This window comes from Theropithecus gelada, chromosome 9 (assembly GCF_003255815.1).
Source record: "Theropithecus gelada isolate Dixy chromosome 9, Tgel_1.0, whole genome shotgun sequence".
NCBI lineage: Eukaryota > Metazoa > Chordata > Mammalia > Primates > Cercopithecidae > Theropithecus > Theropithecus gelada.
Window position 1 is genome coordinate 64,017,873 of NC_037677.1, and position 24,580 is coordinate 64,042,452.

The window sequence follows — 24,580 nt, forward strand, 5'->3', positions numbered from 1 at the left end:
CCGCTTATGACACTGGAAAGAGCCCAGGAAGTAACAGGGGTGATGGTGGCAGCACCGAAGGAAATTGAAGGAACTCTGTTGAGAAGAGGTGGGAGAGGTGACAGCTGCCTAGCCTGCCTTGGGAGGAGGCTTTCCAAGTCAGAGCAGGATGGTGCTGACATCCCCTTCTGCAGAGAGGTTGCTCACAGAACCACAATTCTTCATGAGCAAGAGGAGTCTGAGAGCCCTCAAAATTGCAGCAACAGCAGAGGGCCCTGGCTGGGACTGCAGCAGACACCTCAGCAGGCCACAAGAGCTGGAGGTGTGCGGATGCGGGGGCCTTGGCTTTCCTGGCTGAGCTCTAGCCCTAGGAGAGGACAGAGGCCCATCCATGCACTCCTGAGGTCACAACACACTCTGATCATTCCCTCAAACCAGGTATCCCCTGGAAGGATTTGGCCGGCAACCCTCCGTCCGGGGCAGCTTCTCCACCTCCCTCCTCCAAGGCAAGGCGCTTTCCCCAAGGCTCTGGGCTTGCTGGCTTCACTTCTTGGCGACTAACCAAGGACTCTGGCCCTTGAGGAGGTATAGAGAAGGGGCATTTGAGAAGGAAGCTCTCTGGTGATCGGCGCGTCCGGGGGTGCCTCCCTGACCAGGACATCCCCTGCCCCCAGCCACTGGCTGCCAGACTCCCAGCCCCTCAGAGTTGGGAGGTACTCTCTCTACCCTCTTCCTTCCATCACCATCCCACTTGTCCTCCCCTACCTGAGAAGCGAACATGGCCCAGGCTCGAGCTCACTGGAAGGTTCTATCGAGGAAAGGAGCTTGAGCCCAGGGTGGAGACTGCCTGCATGCAGGACCAGCTCCTCCGTCTCTGCTTTGTAACACCCCTCCCGGCTGACTCGGTCCTCTGCTCATTCTATCCACACTGGCCATCGCAGGAGCTTCTGTCATCAGCAATCCTGCCCTAGCTGGCTGCACCCCTCACTTGGCACACTCGTCCCTGATGGGTGTGCCCCTGGTGGTTCTGGTGAAGCTCCTGGAGGGTGGATGAGTGTGCTCTTTGGTGTGCTCTGGTGAAACTCCTGGAGGAGCTGGGTCTTACAGTCCTAGGGGCCTCTTCCCTCTCCTTCCCAGCCTGGCAGGAAGCACAGTGTCTGCACACAGCAGCTGCTTCACGAAGCTGGCTGATAACTCAGCAGGTGGTAGATGTGTATGAGCCCCCATCGATGGCTGGATTGTAGGGGAAACACTGAGCTAGGTCCCTTCTGAGCCTGGGTGTAAGAAAGTTCCTACCCTTTAAGAGTTCACTATCAAAAATGGAAGAACCCCTTTGCACACTCTCACATAAAGTGGAGGAAGAAAAGAACACTGAGTTCCAGACAGTTGCAGGGAGGAGAGACTCCACCAACTGAGGAGCCCAGAACTGTCTTTCCAGGGTCATGGGATCTGAGTTGGGCCTTGAAAGGAGGCAGATAAGAAGCAATGGCATCTGCAGGTAAGAGTCTGGCTCGGGCAAGCGTGTGGAAGGACAGCAGAGTGCGTGCGCAGGGCGAGTGGCAGGCCTTGGAAAGTTGGTGGGCCCGCTGGGGTGCAGGGGGTGCAGGGGGCCGTGGCTCTCTACCTCTCTCTGAGTCTCCTTCCACAGGTGCTTGGCTATTCTCAGAGATGAACTTTTCTAGCAGACAGAGGTCACCTTGCATATGAACTGCACCGAATTCTGCCTGAGTGGCTAAGACATGGCTCCCCTCCCTGCACCATCCTCCTGCTTCCTTCACTGCAGTGAGGGGCACCCTGCTTCAGCGACCCCTTGGGAGTTCTGCTCCTTTGAGAGGTGAACAGCTGCTCCTGCCCTTGCTTGCCTTCTCTGCTCCACATCTTGGTGTGGTGTCCTCTTTTCTGAATACTCACAGGGAGCCTGCTCTTTTTTTTTTGAAATGATGTGGCGTCTTGGGTGCTCGACGTCTCAAGCTGGCTGACAATGTGTCCAAGTCCAGGGCAAGAGGAGAGACATGCTGGGGGAGTGTGTGGGGTGGTGCATGGGAGGGACACAGAGGGCCTGAAAGGAGGGAGGTGGGTGGGCCTCCCCATGCCAGTGCAGTGTCCCTGAACGTTTGTGGGGCCTTGGGGATTCCCGCGTGTGTCAGGTGGCCAGTGCTGTTTTGCTTTCTCTCTGATACATCCTCAGTGTTGAGACCAATGTGAGAAACAAGCCCTACAGCTGTTCTTGCCCCAAGGCGAGCTGACCCCACTCACCCTACTCCTGGATGGCACAGGCCTACTCCGAGTTTTGTTATTCGGGGTTACAAAGCACACACATGCCACACACGGTTTTGCAAAACCAATGCCATGCATAATACTGTCACAGCCAAATAACCCTAGGTGGTGGGGGGCACGGAGTACTCCAGCCTCCACAATCCTCCCAGGAGGTGACCTGCCTGTGGGGCCAGAGGGCCTCAGGGTGTCGGAGCTGGAAAGTTTTATGGAGGTCACCCATGTCCAACTTCTTCACTTGACGCTTGGGGAAACTGAGACCTGGAGTAAGGTGCCCAAGGCAACACAGCAAGGTAATGGTAGAGAAAGAACTAGAAGCTGAGTCTCTGAACTTGTTGGCCAGTGCCCTCCTCCTCTTGTGGGCTAATGGCAACCCTCCCCAGCTCCATCCTATCCCATTCTGCCAGGTGAAGGCAGGGCTGGGGAAGGGAGGCCAGCATTGGGTGGGGCTGAGATGCAGCGGGGTGGACATATGTGGAAGGAGCCGCCACTTCCCTCAGCAAGCTGTGGCTTCCCTTGGCCCACATAACCACAACTACATAAATCTCAGCCTTGGGGAGAGGCACCATTTGGGCCCAGATGACCCAGTCACACTGTCACCCATGAGGTACTGGCTCATTCTTTGCAGGTATCCAGGTGGACGATGCTGGGCATGTGTCCTGCTGTGCCAGAGCACAGAGCCACAGGCACTGGAACGAGAGAGGAACCACGGGACACAAACGGCCTTAAGACCCAGTGCCTTACAATTTACAAAGAACTTTCACCAACATGCTCAGTGGGCAGGGCTGGGCGCACCTCTGGCTCCCTGGGCAGGCAGTTTTCACCAGGAGGTGCCGCACGTCCCCCAAAACAGAGAGCATGTCTTTCTCCTCTGTGAGCCCTCTGTGGCCCCTGTCCATAAGGCTGGCCTTTCCCTGGTCCCTCCTGCAACGTACCTGCATCTCCCTTTCCATCACTGGATTGTTCCTTCTTGCCTGGTTGTCCTGGTCTGCTGGGCGTTAGTATGGACTCCCAGCTATGTGCAAACCCTTTGACCACGTGTCTTTTTACTTCTCATCTCCCTGTACTGCATTTGACACACAGCCAAGATTCAAGTGGAGAGGCTTGGGGGCAGAGGCCTGAAGTCAGGAGCCCGGGGTGCAGACCAGTGATAGGGTGGGGTCCTGGCTGAATACTATGGCAGCAACAACCGTGTGGGGGGACAATGTGTTTACACACACAGGGCTAAACCTCAGCAGGCTGCAACCCACTGGGCAGGGCAGTGTAGGCTCTGAAACCAGGCGGAGCCATTTTTTTTTTTTTCCTGTGACCACTAGGTAGCCTGAAGTGATGTGTGTGACCCTGCCTCAGTTATGGCCAGGACCTTCTCCATCCCCTGGGCTTCCCAGCCACCGCTGTCTCCTCTCTACTTGTTTTCCTTGACTCTGACTTTTAAACTTCTCTTTACACACATTTCTATTTTATTACATAGATTCTTGTGATTTTGAATCCTTTGTGGCAGTAGCTGAAGTGTCATAAGTAAATGAATAACCTCAGGACTGTAACAAAAGAGGTTTCTTTGCCCATTTACCCAGGATATTCAGCTAACACCGGATCTCCCCTTTCCAGGTTCCAGCGAATGTTCTGCTCTATTCTGAGATCATCAGTGAGCTGTGATTTCCCTGGCCAGAGCCTGAAAGGGAATCAGGGAGGGGATTAGAAGAATGGGGTCATACCCTGATTGCTCGGGACATCGCCTGGGAGGGGAGGAGTGTGGCCTGGAGATGGGGACACCTGCAGTGAGGGTGACTGTGAATTCTAAGGGGCAGAGGATGTGGGCTGGGCTGCATTATGACTTTTGGTGGCCCTGGGCAGTTTTGTCTTCCTCCATTAAAAAAATATAAAAAATTATATTTTACAATTATGTTGGTAGAAAGACAAAAAACAATCCTGGCTGGATTCATTGTTATATATTCACTTTTTTTTCCTACATTTAAAAAGGTTAAGAATTAAAATATTTTTGTGGCCTCTAAAAGTACTCCGTGGCTGCTGGAGAAGTTGTCCCTGGGCTACAGGGCCATGAGAATCTGGCCCAGGGCAAGAAGCATCCCTGGGTTCACATGAGCCCGCCTTGTGTCCACAGAGATCAACTCTTGTTCACTACTGCATGGCTTCACTTTTCTTTTTTCTTTCCTTCTTCTTCTTCTTCTTCTTCTTTTTTTTTTCTTTTAAGGCAGGGTCTCACTCTGTTGCCCAGGCTGGAGTGCAGTGGTGCGATCATAGCTCACTGCAGCCTCAGACTCCTGGGCTCAAGCAAACTTCCCACCTCAGCCTCCGGAGTAGCTGGGACTACAGGCAAGTGCCACCACACTCAGCTAAATTTTGAAAAATGTTTTTGTAGAGATGAGGGTCTCACTATGTTGCCCAGACTTGCTTCACTTTTCAAATGAGGAACTTGGCCAAGACTTAGAGGAGGAAGTTGTCCAAGTTTTAAGCTAACCTAGTGACGTTTAGAGTAAGAGTGTCGGTATAGATGTTTTAGGTCTGAGCTGCATGTGATTTCATTACCATGAGCGCTTGTGAGTGTGACCTCATCCCCACACATGGCAGGGGCTGTCTAATGACTGTGAAGCCCACTAATTTAGAGTTTTGTATGACAGCATGTGGACGGAGTCTGAGGTTAAATTTCCCCTTGCGTTGTCTAGGAAGAAAGGATGTATAAAGAAAATGCAAAATGTAAACCAGATGGGGATGTATGTAAACTACTGGAGGAATTTGTTGTTTTCAAGCTTTTAGAAGCATGAATTTATGTTGTCAAACAGTTAACAACAAACCTGTATGCTACACCGTAGGTAAGACTTAACTAGTCACTAAAACTAGTTTCCTGAGACCTTTTCTAAGCAATGCACTAAATATGGAAAGCAATACAACATTATTTCTTAAAAAAATAAAAACAACTTCAGATTGGCCCAGCCCAAGCCCCGATCTAGGCATGTTTTCTGAATGCCCTTTGCTGGAGTGGAACGTCAGATGAGGCAAAGCTCCTTCAAATGCTAGTTGTGAATGAACCCACAAACTCATATCAAGTCAACAGCCATGATTAGCAATAGCTGGTACTAGGGACTGTCGCTCAAAACAAAACAAAGCAAAACAAAGCAAAACAAACAAGCAAAAACCTACCATAACCCAACAGCAAGAGCAAATGGCTCCTTTGAAACTCTGGGGGCCCTTAGCACAACTGAACCTAAATGCTCACACAGCAAGCACTGTGATAAACTTGGGATCTGTAACAACATATATTGCTCAATAAAGTCCCCCTGCCTCCCTTTGTTGAACTTCACGTTTCAAAACCTTACTCCATACTTCTGAGAACCCCTACTTCTGGGAATTTCTGCTTTCACAGGAGAGAATGTATTTAATATAATGATTAATCAGGATCATGAATTGCCATGTTTCATTTTTTTTTTAATAATGAAAATGCATAAGGGTTTAAAATACTCTTCGACACACCTAGCTTAGCAAATATCATGGACCTCTACATTTATGTGAATTCACACATGAGCTAGCCAGCACCTCAGTTCTGGCTGGCCCCCTTTGGCACCAGGACACAATAATTTATTAAGCTTCAATACTTAATAAGTGTGCACAAATATCATGCAGACATTACGACCATACTCACAAACAAAAAGTGTATTAGAGACACAGGTTTATACAAAACATCTTGTAAACAAAAGGGAAAAGGGAAGAGGTTGATATTTTCTGTACAAAATATGCAGGTTTTTCTTTCTTTTTTAATAATCTGTAAGATGCATCATCCTTCTGGCATTTTCAAAAAGTGAAAACTGTATAAAAATAAATATTCTATGTACAAACACACACACAGGCCAATCCAAGGTTAGAGGCATCACTGCAAAACAAAAACAAAACAATGTTCTGTTAGTTTCAGTGGGTCTGCAGAGGTTTATTTCCTTTGTGGGAAGGGAGGGAAATCTTGTCCGAGGTTGGGTGGGACTTCTGGACAGGGGAACTGTGGGAACCCTGAGCCCCTAGGTGGAAGAAACTGGTGGCTACCTTAGCTCCCTGAAGGGAGGAAACCAAGTTCACCTCTCTGTGAATCCCCTTTGTGGTCACTAGAGGGCACTCTCTTTCTCTGCTGCCTTTGGAGGCCTGATTGTTGTAACCCCTGCCTTGTCCCAGATTGGACTTAAAGTGTAAATGAGTAGTCTTGAAGCTCTCTGGTTGCTTCTCCAAGACATTGCAGCTCTTGGTAGTGGCTGTTCTTCCCCTGCTAATCTCAACCATTTCTATCTCCTAACGATTGGCAGCAACCTTAAAAAGGAAATTTTTTTTAGGGGGCAAGGGTCCAGAGGTCTTATGACACCTCTGACCTGCTTTTGTGGTGCTTTAACTAGGTCTCGGTGGAGCTTGGCAGGAGGACGAGGCCAGGCTCCAGGGACGGATTCTGGGGAGGCATCTCTCTTGCGTGTTGAGCTCTTCCTTCTTGGGTTAGGGGGCGCTTCAGGTATCCGGGCAAGTAGGTGGTCAGCGTTGGCCTGGGGTCTTGTTGATTTCACCACTTTTACCCAACCCAGTGCACTAATGAGATTCTGGCATCTTAGTACAGGGGAGTTTGTTCATCTCATTGTAAGTGTGACTCTGCTGTCACTGGAATAGCATTGGATTCGTTGAGCACAGATTCTTGAACAGGTTGGAGTCTCCAACCCTTTATGAGGATGAACCTTGAGACAATGGTGGTGGGGGTTGGTGAGAAGACTTGGAGTGAGAGGCAGGGTGGAGGGAGACGGTATGGGGCAGCATAGCGACTGCCACCGTTGCTGGGGACCAAGGTGGGGCTTCTGGATTAGTTAGCAAGCAGATGGCCCCTGTCAGCCTGGGCAGCCCTGTGCTCTGGGGAGCCATAGTTGAATGGGGTGATCACAGGCAAGGGCACAGTCCTGTGATGTCAGACTGCTCTAATGATGGCAAATGCTAAGGCCAGTGTGAATCAGTGAAAACTCATTGTCAGTAGGAACTCGGGGAGCCCAGGAGAGATTGGGCTGCAGGTCACAGTGTTGTGGCATGAAACTCTGCCAGCTTAAATGCAAGGGGAGTGGTAAAGTGGTGAGTAGCACAACCCCTATGAACTTACACTGTAGCTGCATGTGACCGTAGCCAATGGGAAGCTCACAGTGGCATGTGAATTCAGAGTGTAAGCAACTGAGATGTCCTACATCTAAGACATGTCATCATGTGGCATAAACGACCTCAGAGGAACTCTATGAGTGATGGTCTGGAACTCCTTGGGGAATTTCCTTGGGGGAAAGACACTATGTACATTGAACACACAAAGCATAAAGAGGTCACCTGTGTGGCTGCATGGACATCCCGCGTAGGGTTTGCTGATGTTCTAAGAAGCATTTTTAAATGTTCTTTAACAGCATGCAGTGTATGGGATGTTTAATGGGCACCCTGCCTTTGAGACAGTGACTTTTTGACCTGTGTCTTGCTGCCTCATCTGTAGCAAGGCAGAATGGAAATTGTGGAAGCTTTATGGCACTGTTGAGAATGGAGCCCCAATTCAAACCGATGGGAAGCCTTACCTTGTTCCAGCAGCCTTGGACTGGCAAGCCATCTTCGCCCTGCAAGGAGAAAGGAAGGCAGAGGGCTCAGACTCCCTGCAGTGGTCCACCAAGCGGGCAGGACCGGGGTAACGAGGGCCACACACATTTTGGCAGCTGATCAGGATGTGGTCCACCCACTCTTGTCTATTTCTTTGCTCTACTCCAGGTCAGAACCCCAGCAGGAGGTGGAAACAAATCCGTCTATTTTCCTATTGGCTAAGGTCACATGCAGCTACAGTGCAAGGCCCATAGGGGCTGTCCTCTCCTGTGGGACGAGCAAGCAGAGATGTCCTTGTGTGTCATGAAGGAACAGTCTCTGCTGTGGCCCTGTGGAGTGCTGGCTGCTCACAGGCAAGCCACTCAGCACAAGGGAGCCTCAGTTTCCTCCTCCATAAAACCTTGGTAAGAGCAGTTGCTTGAAGTGACCTCTAAGGGCCTTCCCAGCCTTCTCATTCTCTTATTTGTCTCTTTTCCTAAGCAGAGGGAGGAGGACATGTGGACAGTCCTTCTTTGATGATCAATCCTGGGTGGGGGTGAGGGGCATGAAGGGATAGGCAACCTCATGAGTATTGCAGCACGGCTCTGAGATGCCTTTGGCAAGAAGACAAGTGTTCCTGGCGAAGCCTTAGACCTTCCTGGGAATTTGGGGGTGAAGTGCAGTAGCAACATGGGAATCAACTGCACACTGTCAGTCTCCTTTGTTGGTAGCAACCATGCAGCCCCTTTAGCCTCAAGATGTTCATGTTCTGCCCTTGGTGATACAAACCTTCCTGAGTTTTCTTGGGCCCTCATCTCCTCTCCTTGCTGGCATACCCTGTGGGGAATCTAGAAATCTAGAGACCAGGTGGGGAAGGCGAGGCTGGGCCAAGGGCAAAGATCTAGTTTTCAGCCCAAGTCTGCTAGACAGGCAGGGCAGACAAGGAGATGGACACGGGGCTTCAGGAGACCAGAGCAAGTGCTCAGTCCTGAGGCTGCTTGTGGAATGAGAGTCCTCTGCTGTCCTGGTCTAATGACATCCACCCACGCCAGGGGCTGAAACCTCTCATCACCTGGCATTGGGCAGGGATTGGTCCCAATATGGAGGGCCTAGGAAGTCTGGTTATCTTGTAGTGAAAGTCATGAGTAGTAGCTACCCCTGCCCCCCAAGTCCATCATAACACAGAGGAGGAGGCAGAGTGAGAAACAACAAGGGGAAGACACTTCCCCAGTAAACTTAATAGAAAAATGACACATTGATATGGGATGTATAATCAGGGTGACCTTCATTTTCCCCTCTGGGTTGGGGAGGGGATTGCAAGGGGAGGTGGTGCATTCCACAGTTTCAGGGTGACCCTGTGCCCTTCCCCAGCCTGCCACAGTGCGGTATGACACACATCACGTGGATGCTGGGAGGGAGAGGAGCCTCTGCGCGCCAGAGCGGCATTCCCATTGGTGTGTGGATGGTGGCAGCGGGGTATGGAGGGCAGGGCAGGCAGAGAATGAAAAGTAATGTATGGTGAGAAACAGAGAGGCCAAGGCAGCTGCTGGCAGAACTAAAGGTACCCAGATTGCGGGGGGCGGGGGGGGGGGATTGTGGCCGAGGGAAGACCTGGCTAGTGCTCAAGGGAGCCTCTGTGGGCCAGAGCAGCATTCCCATTGTTGTGTGGATGGTGGAAGGTCCCGATTGAGAAAGGTGGCTGTGCAGGCTGCAAGAGCGGGGTTTGGCAGGACCAGCAGGGACAGGAAGCATGCTACCGCCTGCTTGCTCTGCACTCTCCTTCTGTTGCCTATGCTCCTCCTAAAAAGTCCCTACTGCCCTTCAAGGGGCTCTACGGCCCCCTGTCAGGGTCACACAGCATAATTTCTTATATCTTTTCCTCTTTTGTTCAAAGAGAATTCCTGCGTGACCCCAGGGCGGGGATGTGAGGCCCCAAATTCTCTTATTACTGGTATGATAGAATAGCTCTTGAACTCCAAACCTATTGGGGAAATTTGGGGAGAGCAGTAACCCCTTGAGCCTTGGAGTGAAGTGTTCCCTTCAGCTTCTTTTGCAGTAAGAGGATGGAGGCCTAGACTGTCCATGCCTAGAGAGGGACCGGGCAGGCAGGAATAAACTGTTACCACTTCGCCTGGGACGTGCTTGGAAGACGAGCCCTTAGCTGTCTCCCTGCCTCCTCCTTAACTGCACTCTCGACCTTTCCATCTCTCCCAGACTCTTCAGTAAGCCATCCGACCATGAAAGAAAGGGACAAGGAAGGGTCTGGTAATGTCTTTGGAGATTTAAGCAAAAAGGACAAACCCTTTAGGATCCAAAAACCTAATCCTGGACCATCCCCTAGTTCTGATGATGTCACCTGGGCAGTGACACACAACCCAACCTGGAAGAACAGGCAGGTGGCCCCTCCTCCACCTCACTTCTAGCGCTTCTCAATCTATGCTGTAATCATGCCATTCTGTCCCCCAAATCATGTGATGGAGGGGGCAGGGGACACAGGGCTGACTCAGGCATCTCATTCACATGTTTTGCTACGTGTTCAGCCCGTGCGTTCTGAACTAACTGCACTGCCTGAAGGAAAAGAAGTAAGTCATGGTTCTGAGAACCAGTCCCAGAGAATCCACTTTCCTAGCTGGTCTCTGGTGGCAGTTTCTAGAATCAGCTTGGAGATAAGTATCAGAGGCAGCAAAGCCAACTTCAGGGTGGGAGGTCTGGCTCGCATCAGGTGGATGTGCTTTAGAAGTAGCTGCAGCAGGAAGCCAGGAAACATCCTGGTAAACTTTGCATGCAAAAGGGTGGCATGGCTGGGAGACCCCGGAGTACTAGCCAAGGCGGGGTGACCCTGGGCATTTACAGAGTGAAGAAGCGAGAAGTGGATACTGGGGGGGATGGAGGAGGAGTGTGGAGGGTGGCTGAGGAGGCACGCAGTATGAATCACACACGTGGGGAAGCCCAAATCGGCCATGCAGGCAAGCAAGGGCAATGCCATACCAATGGGCATGGGGCATCCAGTCCGTCCAGCCCTGGTAACCCCGGCTCCCCTTTCTCTCCTTTAAAACCTCGGTGTCCCTGTTCACAAAACCAACCACGATGATTATTCAGGTCTAGGCTGGCCCGCTCCAACCATGGAGTGGAGAGGCCCAGTCCTACCCTGGCCAGGATGCAGGACCCTTGAGGCATCTACAAACAGCGGCTAAATCCCAGGAGATCCCCCACCTCCCAAATCCAGCTTTTGTGCTCTCTTTGTGCTCTGGAGAGTTCAGCTTTGCACACATACAACCTGCCCCCTCTCCATTGATCCCACTCTCTTTATAGACTCACTTAGTGTAAACACAGACAAACTTCAACTTCAGTGCATCATAATTTTTTAGAACCTTCAAATGGATTGAAAGGCACTTGAGAAACCCAGCAGATGTGCCTCATCATTAATTGTTGGCTGTTTTGAGAAGGCTTCCCATGGGGTGTCTGACTACCGACTCTGGTCTGCAGCTTTAAAGGTTTTAGCTGGATGGCTGGTGAGTGTTGGTAGCTTGTGCATTAGAAGCCCCTCATCTGGCTTTGTTCTGCCCAGTTTTGACATCAGTGGCCCTGAGGAGACGCTAACTCTGGTGTCCTGCATCCTGACCAAGTGAGGATTCAGACAGCTTGAACTACTGGCCCACAGAGATGGCCATGAAACGAAGAAGGCAAATCCGTGGCTCACAAATGCTACACTGGCTTCCAAAGCCATCCTGGAGCTAAGAGCTGAGGCCTTCCCTGAAAATCCCTTTCCTAGTGGTTTCTTCACTTCCACACATCAATTGCTCTGCATCTTCAAAGGAAAAGGATTCAAAGGCAAGGATTTAGCCAGAATTACTTGCAGCTGTGGTTATAAAGCAACTCCAACAGTGGGCAGAATTTCACCGGTCAAATGAACAGATTTTGGTAGCATCAGTGTAGACATTTGGTTCTCATCTTAGTTTATTTGCCTTCTTTGTTTCCAACTTGCAAACCTCAAGGACAAAAACCAGAACAATGCAAGTGATAAACAAAAACATACCAACGGGCAGGGGGCATCTAATCCAGGCGCTCCTTGGTCTCCCTTATCCCCTTTAGGCCCTCTAGAGCCTTTCTTCCCCCTCTCCCCCTGTAAATAATGGTTTAGTCCGGGAAAAAAAAACATCAAAACTTTAGGATCATTCATGTGTTAAGGTTAGAGACAGAAAAAGATAAATAAAGTTAAAAAGGGAAAAAGAGACTTTAAATTAGGATATTCTCCCCCATAGGATTTGGAGTGAATACTCACCTCCTCCCCACCCCGCAGGAACCTGAGAATTTGGCTAAGGTGGGTGGGAGGGGAAGGGAGGACAGGCAGAGGGCTCAGAGCTGCAGGTGGAGGGAACCACAGATGGAAGATTTGTGTGGCCACTTTTGCTAATACTAAGCCCAGGGTGGGTCTGTGCTGAACATAGTGGCTAGGGACCAACTTCCTTCTCTCTGAGGGTCTATTTTTGAAAGGCTTTGGGGTGACAACTTTTTTTTCCCCCCAATTATTGTTTATCCCTTTGACATTCTACTAGGAGGCAAGGTGATTTTGCTTGGAGCCATGGGATGTGTGTCAACATAGCGTGTATGAGTGTATGCACATATGTACTTGGGCATGTGTGTGTATATGTATGTATGAGTATATGGGTATGTGCTTGTGTGTATGTGTGTGTGTGCACGTTTGAGTGTGTGTGGGTATGTGCTTGTGCACATGTGTGTATATGTATGTATGAGTATATGGGTATGTGCTTGTGTATATGTGTGTGTGCGTGCACGTTTGAGTGTGTGGGTATGTGCTTGTGCACGTGTGTATATGTATGTATGAGTATATATGTATGTGCTTGTATATATGTGTGTGTGTGCACGTTTGAGTGTGGGTATGTGCTTGTGCACGTGTGTGTATGTGTATGTATGAGTAGACAGGTATGTGCTTGTGCACGTGTGTGTATATGTATGTATGAGTATACAGGTATGTGCTTGTGTATATGTGTGTGCGCGTGCATATTTGAGTGTGTCTGGGTATGTGCTTGTGCACATGTGTGTATATGTATGTATGAGTATACAGGTATGTGCTTGTGTATATGTGTGTGTGCACACGTTTGAGTGTGTCTGGGTATGTGCTTGGGCACATGAACACATGTGTGTGCCTGTACACATGTGTGTCCATGTGCACATATGTATGTGTGTGTCCAGAGCTCACGGATGGCCCCTGGGTCTCAGCTGGGTTCTCCTGTTCTATGTGTGTCTCTGCTTCATCCTGGTCTGAAGTCAGACGGTTATTTGTATATGAATATGTTGGTTTAAGGAATTCATTTGTTTCTGAAAAGCTACAGTAAACATCATTTTTCTAAATTGAATCCTGTATTGTATGTGTCAGAGTCTATTTAAAGAAGGGCTGTGGGGAATTCTTTTTAAAAGGGAAGCATCACCTCTGTAATGAATTTGCATTTGCATTTTTATATGTGTGTTTCCTAAAAAGGGGGCCCAGTGTGCCCCTAGGGAGTCTTCCTGGGACCTCCCCTCCTCTATGGAAGGGGGATTATCTAATGCTTGGGGACTTCAACAGTGTCGCTGCAGGGTGACATTGAAGACTGGGCAGCATATTAGAACAAAGGCTTGAAGTCAGAGTTGGTTCTGACAGTTAGCTGTGTGACTTTGTGAATCTACTTCTCTGAGCCTTAGTTTCTTTACCTGTAAAATGGATACAGTAATACCTGCCTCAAAAATTTGTTGTGAGGCTGGGCATTGTGGCTCATGTCTGTAATCCCAGCACTTTGGGAGGCCAAGGCAGGAGGATCACTTGAGGCCAGGAGTTTGAGGCCAGCCTGGACAACAAAGCAAGACCTCATTTTTGCAAAGAATAAAAAAATTAGTCGGTTGTGGTGGCATGTCCCTGTAGGCCTAGTTACTCAGGAGTATGAGGCAGGAAGATCACTTGAGCCAAGGACAGGAGTTCGAGGCAGCAGTAAACCATGATTGCACCACTACACTCCAGCCTGGGCAACAGAGCAAGACTCTGTCTGAAAAAAAATGTTGTGAGGTCTTTGTGCACATTAAATGCTTTATAATGGCATATAGTATGTGCAAAGTAAATGACAGCTGCTTCATAATGATAATAATGGTTATGATTTCTTTTTAGCCAGTATAGGAGCCAAAGGTTGGGGTCAGAGGTTGTCATGTGCAGTGTTCCTGCAGTGGAAGGCTGCAGGGTAGATGTTCATTAGAGGAAGGCAGAGGATAAGAATATTTTTGGCTGGGCGAGGTGGCTCATGTCTGTAATCCCAGCACTTTGAGAGGCCGAGGCAGGCAGATCACCAGAGGTCAGGAGTTCGAGACTAGCCTGGCCAACGCGGCGAAACCCTGTCTCTACTGAAAATACAAAAATTAGCTAGGTGTGGTGGCACAAGCCTGTAATCCCAGCTACTTGGGAGGCTGAGGCAGGAGAATTGCTTGAACCCGGGAGGCAGAGGTTGCAGTGAGTCGAGATTGTGCCACTGCACTCCAGCCTGGGTGACAGAGCGAGACTCTGTCTCAAGCAAACAAGCAAACAAAATAATATTTTTGATGTTTCTCCAGATCTTCAGAAATTATTCAAATTTCTCTATTTCGGAGGTTGTCTGCAATTGCCAGTGCATTATTCTAAATGAATGTTCTGAAAATGCAAATCGTTACTTAGAAAATGACATGTGTTTAAATATGTATGCACATATTGGGTATATTCCCATCGGCCTGAAGTTTTGTCTGCCAGCAAGAACATCATGGCACAAATCATCCCCAAATGGTAGACCAGCAAAACCACTAGCTATCTGGGTATGGAAGTCCCCTGGCAAACTCTCTCAGGAGGGTGGCCCCTCATTCTCTGGGTCATGAGCAATTTCCTAATGAAGAAAGTCGGCAAATCTGCCAGAGTGGGGGATCCCAGGTCCAGGATACCCTGGGTGTAACAGAGGGTTGGCGCGTTCCAGACTTTCACAACAGATAACGGACACTATGGGACATTGTGTTCTAAGAATCTGCACAATTGCCCCAAATCCGGTGTCCTTTGAGGCTATTAGAGTAGTAACGTCACCTGCATTCTCCCTGCCTGCCACCCCCAGACAGTGACACAAAAGAGACCCATTGCAAAGAGGGAACCCTAGCTGGTAAGGAATAAAGGGGCAAATAAAGTCAAGGGGCAAAGGCTTCTTAAAAACATAAGTAAATGTCTAACAGTGGACTTTGGAGGAGATAAACTGAAAGCTGGTGAGGGGGAGGGGAAAGGATGAAGGATGTGGGATTATTATAATGGAATGAACATATCTGGGGGGTGAAGGAGTAAAGGAAGAGGCCAAAAGAGATAGTGGAGGAGGAAGAGGTGAGGAGACAAGACGGGCTTAGGAAGTGAGACATACACACACACATGCACACACACACACACACATGCACACACACACACGCACACACACACACAAACATGCATGCACCCCCCCACCCCCCAAAGTTGGGCATCTCAGATTGCAGAAACAGCCTCACTGCATGCACACAGACCTTTTCAGCTGGCTGGTTTGCAGGCAGCTCCACAGTAACACCCAATTTTCCTGAATGATTTTATTGCCAGATTCATGCCACCCTTTATCCTTTGACTGATTTCTTAGCCTAAAGGTGGCTCCTGGGCCAAATTCACAGAGCTACTTAGGGGAAAGGGGAAGCACCCTTAGTGACAAGGTCAGGATATTCTTTCCACTGGCTTGTGTGTCCTTAGAAAGCTCCTGGTCTGGGGCTCTGGGCCTTTGCCCATCATGACAAGGACTTTCCTTCCATAAACAGGAAAGAGGTTCTGAGGCCATCCTTTGGTGGGACATGGAGAAGCATACTTTTAAGGGTGTATCTTGGTTCACTGTAAGATAAAACAAATCTCAGGGCCACGCGTGGTGGTTCATGTCTGTAATTCCAGCACTTTGGGAGGCCGAGGCGGGCGGATCACTTGAGGTCAGGAGTTTGAAACCAGCCTGGCCAACATGGTGAAACCCCGTCTCTACTAAAATCCAAAAAAAAAAAAAAAAAAAAAAATTAGCCAGGTGTGGTGGTGCACACCTGTAGTCCCAGCTACTCAGGAGGCTAAGGCAGGGAAATCGCTCGAACCTGGGGGGCGGAGGTTGCAGTGAGCCGAGATCGCGCCACTGCACTCCAACCTGGTGAAAGAGCAAGACTCCATCTCAAAGAAAAAGAAAAAAAGGTCAGAACGGGGAGGCAAGACTGAGAGGGGACTCTTTCAGGACATTCGGGCATCCTGAGAGCCAAATCCCTGGAATGAAGAGAACAAGCTGCCCTGGAGTTGGAAACCTGCTCTTTGGGAATAGGTCAATTGGCTCTTCATGGTGTGCTCGAAAGAAAGGTGTGTGCCACCTCACTGTTTTCTGAACTTGACTTTTACTAAGTGACACATTCCTAATTTGTAAAGGGGATGGAGGAAAGTGTGTCACACATCAGGAAGGGGAGGGGGAATAGACATACTTTCCCACTGATTCCTGGGGCCTCCACGGATGACTCGATAACCTCAGCTGCTGCAGCATCAGAGCCGCCAGCCCCCTCCCTCCCTCTGTGTGTGACAAGGGTACTTGTCCTGCCTCCACCTGTAGAGCAACATGGTCACCGTCCCTCGAAGGGCCAATTTTGCAGCCTTCAGATGGCTCACTGTCTCCAGCCAACTGAAAAAGTCTGAAGAAGGAGGTTTAGAAAATACTAATTGAATTTAATAAAGAAAACTAGAACACGTCAGAAAGACATTTGAAAGGAAGTTAGGACGCCAATGAAGAGGTGGAATGATCAAAGATTTTAGAAGCCTAAATCCTTTGATGTCACACTAAGGAAAGTCCTTCACAGCGTGCCTTAGAGCATCTGGAAGCAGGTCTGTTTATTCTGGTGGTTTCCAGACCTGGTCTTGCCATGGGCAGGGGTGGCGTTGCTGCTCCCTCTTGTTTATAGAAGATGAGGGACAAACTGAGTTGCTTTTGACCAGCTGCCAGTGGAGAGCACTTAGGAAAATGGTAGTGCTCAGTAAATAGATCTTGAATTGAAGAGAATGGAATTCACTCGTCAGATGAGCATAGGCATTTGCACACTTTCTGTGCATGAACATGGTGTCAGTGTGCAAAGATCAGCCAAAAGACCTGGGTTCTGGAGACCGTGTGCTCTGCCTCTAACTCTCCATGGGAACCCAGAACACATAATCATCGTCTGGGCCTTGTTTCTCCATCTGTTCCTTCTCCTCTAAGCGCCTGGGATTTTAGGACCCGCTAGAAGACATACTTGGCTTGTAGGGGGTGTGCCCCCAACTCCAGGAAGCCCCACGATGCGGCAGCAGATGAGATCCTCCAGAGGGGAACCCAAAGGCCATCTCTTGGTCAAATGTAGTGAAATTCTCCCTGCTGGGCCCAAATGCTGAAGGTCGTGGCAGGTGCCATAGCCCATTACATGGCTGTGGGTGCCATGGGCATTTGGTAAGTGTGTCCTGGCGACGATGGCAGAAACCAAAGGGACAGCAAGAGTCTGAGAAGGCACATGTCCTTTCAGAGCCCTGCCGACTCTTTCCAAGAGAAATAGTGGCTGTAATATTTTTAAAAAGGGTTGGCTGCTTCCAACAGCTGTCTGCTTGTTCTTGGAGCTGGAATTTATTTTCTCTCTCACCAGTGGCCCGGAATGCCTGGCAAAACCAAGTTTCAGAAGGCAAGGACAAGGTAGCAATGGATCTAAAGTGATCATATAGGGGCTCACGATCAGGGCAACCTAGAAAGAGCTGGACACATGGCTCTTGTTGCTGGATAGCAATGCTAAGCTGTGGCTGCCGTGGGATTCAGTCTCTCCTTGCTGTGTGGAAAAATACGTGCTTCCATGTGAGGATCAGGCCCTGGGCTCCATACATGCCACGGGTTAAGGCCCTGCTTGTAAAGCCTTTCAATTTAGCATGACTTATCAGGAAAAACTGTTTGCTATGTTGGTCAGGAATCACCGATTGATCATTCCACCCCAGCATGAAGACATTAGTAACCAGAGTGCGAGTGTGGGGGCTCAGACTCACTCGGTTTCCCTTGTCCCCGGGTGGTCCATGTAAACCCTGCAAGAGATCAGAGAACAAAGGCATGTTAATGAGGACACACAGGCCGGCTGTACAGTGCTTTCTTCCAGGTTCATCAAACTCCCGATGCCTCACTCACTGGAGACAGGTTTAATTATTCCCATTATACAGAAAGGGGACAGAGAAGCAAATCGCTCAGAAAACTTGACCTAGAGGCAAATGATGAGTTCTGGGCAAAGCCAAGAACACACTTCAGGCCAGGCGCTGTGGCTTACGCCTATAATCCCAGCACTTTGGGAGGCTGAGGCAGGCGGATCACAAGGTCAAGAGATTGAAACCATTCTGACCAACAAGGTGAAAGCCTGTCTCTACGAAAAATACAAAAAAAATTAGCTGGGCGTGGTGGTGGGCACCTGTAGTCTGAGCTACTCTGGAGGCCGAGGCAAGAGAATCGCTTGAACGTGGGAGGCAGAGTTTGCAGTGAACTGAGATCATGCCACTGCACTCCAGCCTGGCGACAGAGTGAGACTCCATCTCAAAAAAAAAGAGAGAACACAGTTCTGGTTTTCTTGCCTCTGCAGCCCAGGTCCTGGACTGTGACTGGGTTCTCCCGAGGTCACTACCTCAGGTGAGGGGTCAGTTTTGAGGATGCACTTGCGGGGGGGCCAGGAATGCTCTTGGCAGAGGGGAGTTCCCAAGGCATTCCTGCCAGGCTCTTGCTAGACCCTCTTTTCAAGGTGCAAAATGCTCTTCATTCTATAGCTAGGGGAATTTAGCATGAGGCAAGCCTGGCCCAGATGTGCGTACCTGGCCAACACACACAGCCTCCAGTGGATGGGAAACTAAGGTATGGGCTCTTGCAGGCAGACACCCAACTTCTGTAACACAGTGGTAGGAAAGCGTGCTGCGATGGAAGGCCAGGTGTCCCCTGCAAGGCCCAGCTCCCCTGGGAAGCTGCTCCGCTCATGAAGCCTCTCCTATCACAGGGGTCTGGATTTGATTCTGCCCCTCCTGAGGGCAGGGGCCGTGGCACACTCATTACTGAGGCCAGGCTGCACTTAACACAGTGGGAGGGGCTCACATCCCATTATAGGGTCCACGTGGCAGAGCCCTGGTCCTCTCACAGCACAGTGCCCAGCAGGGCATGCTAGCCCATCACCAGTTGCCTCTTGGCAGCTTCCTCTGTCATGGAAATGAGAGTTCTCCCTCGGCCCTGGATTTGTGCTGCTCCAGGCCCTGGGTGTTTGTTTTTTTTGGTCTGTGTGTTTGCTTTTTTGAGGTGGAGTCTTGGTCGTTCACCCAGGCTGGAGTGCAGTGGTGCGATCTTGGCTTACTGCAACCTCCAGCTCCTGGGTTCAAGCGATTCTCCTGCCTCAGCCTTCCGAGTAGCTGGGATTACAGGCGTGCACCACCACACCTGGCTAATTTTTGTATTTTTAGTAGAGACGGGGTTTTACCATGTTGGCCAGGATAATCTCTATCTCCTGACCTTGTGATCCGCCTGCCTCAGCCCCCAAAGAGCTAGGATTACAGGCATGAGCCACTGCGCCCAACCGCCCCTGGGTGTTTCTAATGGGGGCAGGGGTGGGAGGAGAGGAACCTCTGATCCCAAGAGACTCACAGGAAGCCCAGCTGCTCCCGTTGGTCCTGTCATCCCAGGGTCTCCTTTGCTGCCCTGAAACGGGAGAAAGAAATGCATGAATCCTCCCAGACGTGGTAACAATCTTTCTTGCCATTTTCTACTTTGGTATGAAACACAAGAAACCTCTCCAGTCCCCTCAAGAGCCCTCCAGGAAGCAAGGGCTGTGGGAAAGGTGGGGCGCTGCTGATGCGAACACTGCCTTGGGGAGGGGGCTCAGAAGCCCCCCTCACTCTCCCTGCAGCACAGCCTATCCCCTAAGGCCCCCCAGAATGACCAGTGGGGTCCCGGGCCTGGCTGGCCTGAGGCAGAAGCAGGGGAGAAGAAAGCCGAGCAGGAAGGCAGGGGAAGAGAAAGGGAAGAGAAAGAGAGCTTTGCTTCTTCTCCGGAGCCTCAAGGGTCACCCCTCAGAGCAGCCTCCTGATTTCCCCAAGCTAGTGGTCACGGAGAAGCTTGCGCCCTCTGCAGAAGCTCCTGCCCTCACCATCTGAGACACAGCCAGCAAGATGGGCAGATGGGGAGTGCAGGGAACTGCCCATGCAGGCAGAGAACTCGACGGATGTCCACGCAGGGACCTCAGCCCTGAGTGTGTAGAACCCAGGGGCTGGCTGGGAAGAGCTGATATAGAAAGACATACAACTCCCCTGCCTCCACTAAGCCGACGCCTTCCACCCTCATCCTCGGGCATGCCCATTTCAGCAGGACAGGCCTGGAACTGCAAGTCCTATGACATGGCCAATGTCCCTCGACAGCGGCCATGGGAGCCTGGCCTATGGCTCTGGCCTCCTGACTTCTTGCTGTCCTCCAGGAATGATCTAAACACCACCTGGCCCTCTGTTCCATGCTGTTTCTCTAAATCATTACAAAGTTGAGGCATGTCCAGTGACAATGGCACCCAGGGCCTTGCCAGACTGAACCTGAGATGGACACAAGGTGGCTAGAAGCCAAAGTGGAGGAAGTTCTGCAATTCCTTTTTTTCTTTTCCTCTTTTTTCTTTTTCTTTTTCTTTTTTTTTAAAATAGAGATAGGACCTTGCTCTGTCTCCTAGGCCGGAGTGCAGTAATACAATAATGGTTCACTGCAGCCTCCACTTCCTGGGCTCAACTGATCCTCCTGCCTCAGCCTCCTAAGTAGCTAGGACTAGAGGTGCGCACCATCATGCCTGGCTAATTAAAAAAAAAATTTTATAGAGTCAGGGTCTCACTATGTTGTCCAGGCTGCTTTCAGACTCCTGAGCTCAAGTGATCCTCCCACCCTGGCCTCCCAGAGTGTTGGGATCACCGGTGTGAGCCAACATGCCCGGCCTCTCCACCTCCTTTATCGCTCCAAGTCTAATTGACTCGTAACTACACAACCAGCCCCCCTGTCCCAGGCTGCTGTGAGGATGACAGAAGAAGAGATGTAAGAAGGAAGGCATGAGGGCTGAGACCCCTGGTGTTGGGTCCCAGACCTGCCCCTCCCTACTGGCCGCCTGGGCCCCTGGCTCACTGCCCCTCCCTCCTGGCCGCCTGGGCCCCTGTGGTTCACTAACACTCACCCTCTCGCCCTTTGGTCCTGCTGGGCCTGGAACTCCAATTGGTCCTGGAGTACCCTGGGGAGGGGAAAGAAAGCAGAGGTGAGGGTCCCCACATGCTGGGGAGCCCTGGGTGCCCCACCCGATGCCTGGAGATGAGCAAGGTCCAAGGCCCAGTTTTCAGGGTTGGCGAGGCCAGGCTCGTTCAGGGCAGTCATTCGACTGGGCTGTGATCCTCTTTGGGTTCAGGGGCTGTTGGGGAGAGAGCACCTCCCCATGCCTCAGAGCCAGATGCGTGGACTGAAACCCTTTTGCTTCACAACCAAGCTTGCCAAGGCTGAAAACGGTGGGAGAATGGTTGCTTAGTTTTGCTCCCAGAAGCACTTGGGAGGGAGTGGACCCATCCCAGGGCAGGGGCCGGGGGCTGGCACCCTCTTTGCTGTTGCAGCTCCACATGCAGCGGGAGGGTCTTCATGCCACAGAGACGGATGCGGACGCACACACAGGGGCAGACTATAGAGGGTGGTTCAGCCAACGCCCACCCCACCCACCCACCGCAGACCCACAGCCCTGGCCTCAGCCTCTGGCCGGGGCCTTCTCGCCCCACTCGCAGGCCTGCGGAACTGGCTGGATTGGGGGTGAATTAGGATGCCTCAATGTCTGCACCGACACTGGCCTGGCAGGGGGGTGTGTCATGAGCTCTGCCAGCCCGGGGCTGGGGGCGCTGGAGTCATTGGAGCACGTGGCTTAGGCATGGGGCATCAGGGCTTGCTCTGGCCTCATCCAACATCTTCCCAGGTACCCAATTCACAGCCTGGCCAGACCAAGTCTTTAGTTCAGCATCTCCTATTGGCCTCAGATGAGGACAGGAGGAATGGGTTGGGCTGTGGGCAGTTTCCGGTGCTCTGAATGCATCTGCGAATGGTGGGGCATGACTTACTTCACAGGAGACAAAGAGGGGAGTAAGACGACCTCAGGGCCCCCTTTCCAACCACAAGGGAGGAAGGAAGGCTGTAGGCATCCATAATGGCACAGCAGAAAGTAAAAGGAGGCCGGGCGCGGTGGCTCATGCCTGTAATCCCAGCACTTTGGGAGGCTGAGATGGGCGGATCACCTGAGGTCAGGAGTTCAAGACCAGTCTGGCCAACACAGCGAAACCCCGACTCTACTAAAAATACAAAAATTAGCCAGGCATGGTAGTGGGTGCCTGTAATCCCAGCTACTTGGGAGGCTGAGGCAGGAGAATTGCTTGAACCCTGGAGGTGGAGGTTGCAGTGAGCTGAGATTGCACCACTGCGCTCCAGCCTGGGGAACAGAGCGAGACTCTGTCTCAAAAACAACAAGGAGTCAGCTCAGGCCAGCGGTTCAGTGCAGCACCACGGAGTCACCGGGCTGGCCTTGCCTCGGAGGCCTACAAATTCCTGGGTATTGGAGAAGCTCCTTAGCCTTGCCGAATGTCAGTTTCCCCGTCTGTACCACATGTGTCTGCCTCCTCGACCGTGCCAGGTTTCCATGCATGAATGCATAGCAAGCATTTGGTGCTGAGCCTGACGTGTAGGAAGTGCCCAGTAAATGTTAATATTGGCAGGGAAGGCTTATTTTTCCCCCACATTTTCCCTTAAAGTTAGGATACTGATTTTATGAGGAAAATAAAGCCTCAGTTCCAAAGGGATGGAGTGTGTGAATTTGTACTTCTTCCCTCGGTCTAACGTAAATGGGAGAAGCCATTGAGAGGAAAGTCTTGGTTTCTCTGATTGCAACCACAGATCATCCCCAAGCCCTGCCCCACACCTGAGACAGGCATGCTAGGTGGGGGAAGAATGGAGACGGAGGGACTGTGGCGAAGGAGCAAAGCCACAATAACGCCTGGAAGCCGGGGCATGCTCTCCGCATGTAAGGGTTTAGGGTGTGAACTCCATCAGTGCAGGGAGGTGGGGGGCTCTGAAGAAGTCTGTCATCTTAGGCAAGCTATGCACCTCCTATGTATGAGGGCACAGAATAGGCATTCAGTAAGACGGGGCTCTCACGGGGGTCACTCTTGACCCCCCTACCTCTAAAAGCTCTGGGCTTCTCTTGGTGCTAGTTACAAGTGCCCCTGGCCCCCTGGGAAGACCTGTGAGCCTGTGCTTCAGCGCATCCCCTATGCTCCACACACGAACCCTGGCAAGGTCTCGCCTCCCCTGAGGGTGGCTCTAGCCAGCTAACTACAACTGCATGCAGGCCATGGGCAGACATGGCCTGGAAAGCCCTCTGTAGGACAGAGCAAGATCTCCCTGGCTGGAAGCAAGCGGCTGGGTACACAGAGCTCTCGTGATGGTGCCCGAGCAGGGACTCGAGACTTGAGGGCGAGTGAGCTCAACACTCTGCAAAGGTTGACCTCAGAGGGCGCTCAGGGGAGGGACCCGAAGGTGGACAGGAGGGATGTTTCCTCCGATCCTTCAGTTGTTAGTCATAAGCAGAAGGGCCAGGTGCTTTCTGGTCAAGAGTAAATGATGCCTGTTTTCTGGAATCAGAAAGAATGGAGGAAGAGAGGACCCAAGTGTGCCTCACTTGCTCTGTAATGAACCACCTTGTTGGGTTGCAGGGCAGCTGTGGTGTCATAGGCAGTGCAAAGTGGTCAGAATGTGCATAAGACACAGAGCTGGGCCTGGCTTCTGTGCTCCTACAGGCTACTTCTGTCCTCAGCCTTCGAAGCTGTCATACCCCACAAATACCAGACTGGTGGCTGCACAAAACTAGGAGGCCCTCGTGGGAAGACAGGAGATGGACAGAGCTCACAGCATGAAGACAACACAGCATGACGGGCACACACAGACACTGGTGTGTTTGGTGGGGAGAGGCCATGGCTCAAACCTCCAGGGCTGGGCACCCAGGCTGGACTCAGCATTCCTTTGGAATCAGGAGCGGTGCTGCTGGAGTGGCCTCCCACCCCACACCTGGCAGGTTTGAGGTCCCTGGGTGTATTCTGTGGACTGGGGCATTCAGATGAAGGCCAGCCATATTTGGTCAAGAGGTCGGAAAAGGCCCTTCAGAGCATCGATGGCACCTTTCTGGTGTCGGAGGTGGGACAAGGTATGATTCACTGGGAAAATGAGGTCACAGTGGGACAGACAAAAGGGATCACAGGCCAGGTGTGGAGTGGGGTGGGGTGAGGGGTGATGGAGAAGTGACACTCACCGGTGGCCCAGGCCTGCCGTCCAAACCTGAAGCTCCCTGGACGAAGGGCACAGTTTGACCAAAAGAAGGGGAAGAGAGGATTGGGAGGGAGAAAAAGGGAACAATGGGGAGGGAAGAGGTGAGTAAAGCAGTGACTCTGGACAGACATAAATGCTGGTAATCAAACACAACTGGAGAAATAAGCTTGGGAGGACAGGGGATGGTATTCACATGGAAACCAACGAAAACATGGAGACACTGAATGCAGTGGCCGGCTGCTGAGCAGGCTGGGTGGAGGTCGGCGCGGATGGCCACCTGCTCCTCCCACTCCCGCCTCTCCTTTCTCCCTTTTTTCCCTCTCAGGAAC

General features: G+C 51.1%; 1 protein-coding gene across 7 annotated transcripts in view; it reads right to left on the minus strand.

Annotated features, from left to right (window-relative positions):
* Positions 1 to 5,672: 5,672 nt before the first annotated feature.
* Positions 5,673 to 24,580, minus strand: part of COL13A1 (collagen type XIII alpha 1 chain) — a 158,596-nt gene continuing 139,688 nt past the window's right edge. For 3 of the 7 annotated variants that reach the window (XM_025396675.1, XM_025396671.1, XM_025396670.1), the window contains 7 exons: positions 24,235 to 24,270; positions 21,082 to 21,135; positions 19,527 to 19,580; positions 17,909 to 17,944; positions 11,867 to 11,953; positions 7,833 to 7,871; positions 5,673 to 6,139 (listed from right to left, as the gene is read on the minus strand). In XM_025396675.1, coding sequence (XP_025252460.1) covers positions 6,137 to 6,139; positions 7,833 to 7,871; positions 11,867 to 11,953; positions 17,909 to 17,944; positions 19,527 to 19,580; positions 21,082 to 21,135; positions 24,235 to 24,270 — 309 coding nt within the window. In that variant the 3' untranslated portion in view covers positions 5,673 to 6,136. The remainder of the gene's footprint in view (positions 6,140 to 7,832; positions 7,872 to 11,866; positions 11,954 to 17,908; positions 17,945 to 19,526; positions 19,581 to 21,081; positions 21,136 to 24,234; positions 24,271 to 24,580) is intronic. The other 4 variants (XM_025396672.1, XM_025396674.1, XM_025396673.1 and 1 more) reach the window with 2 other exon arrangements.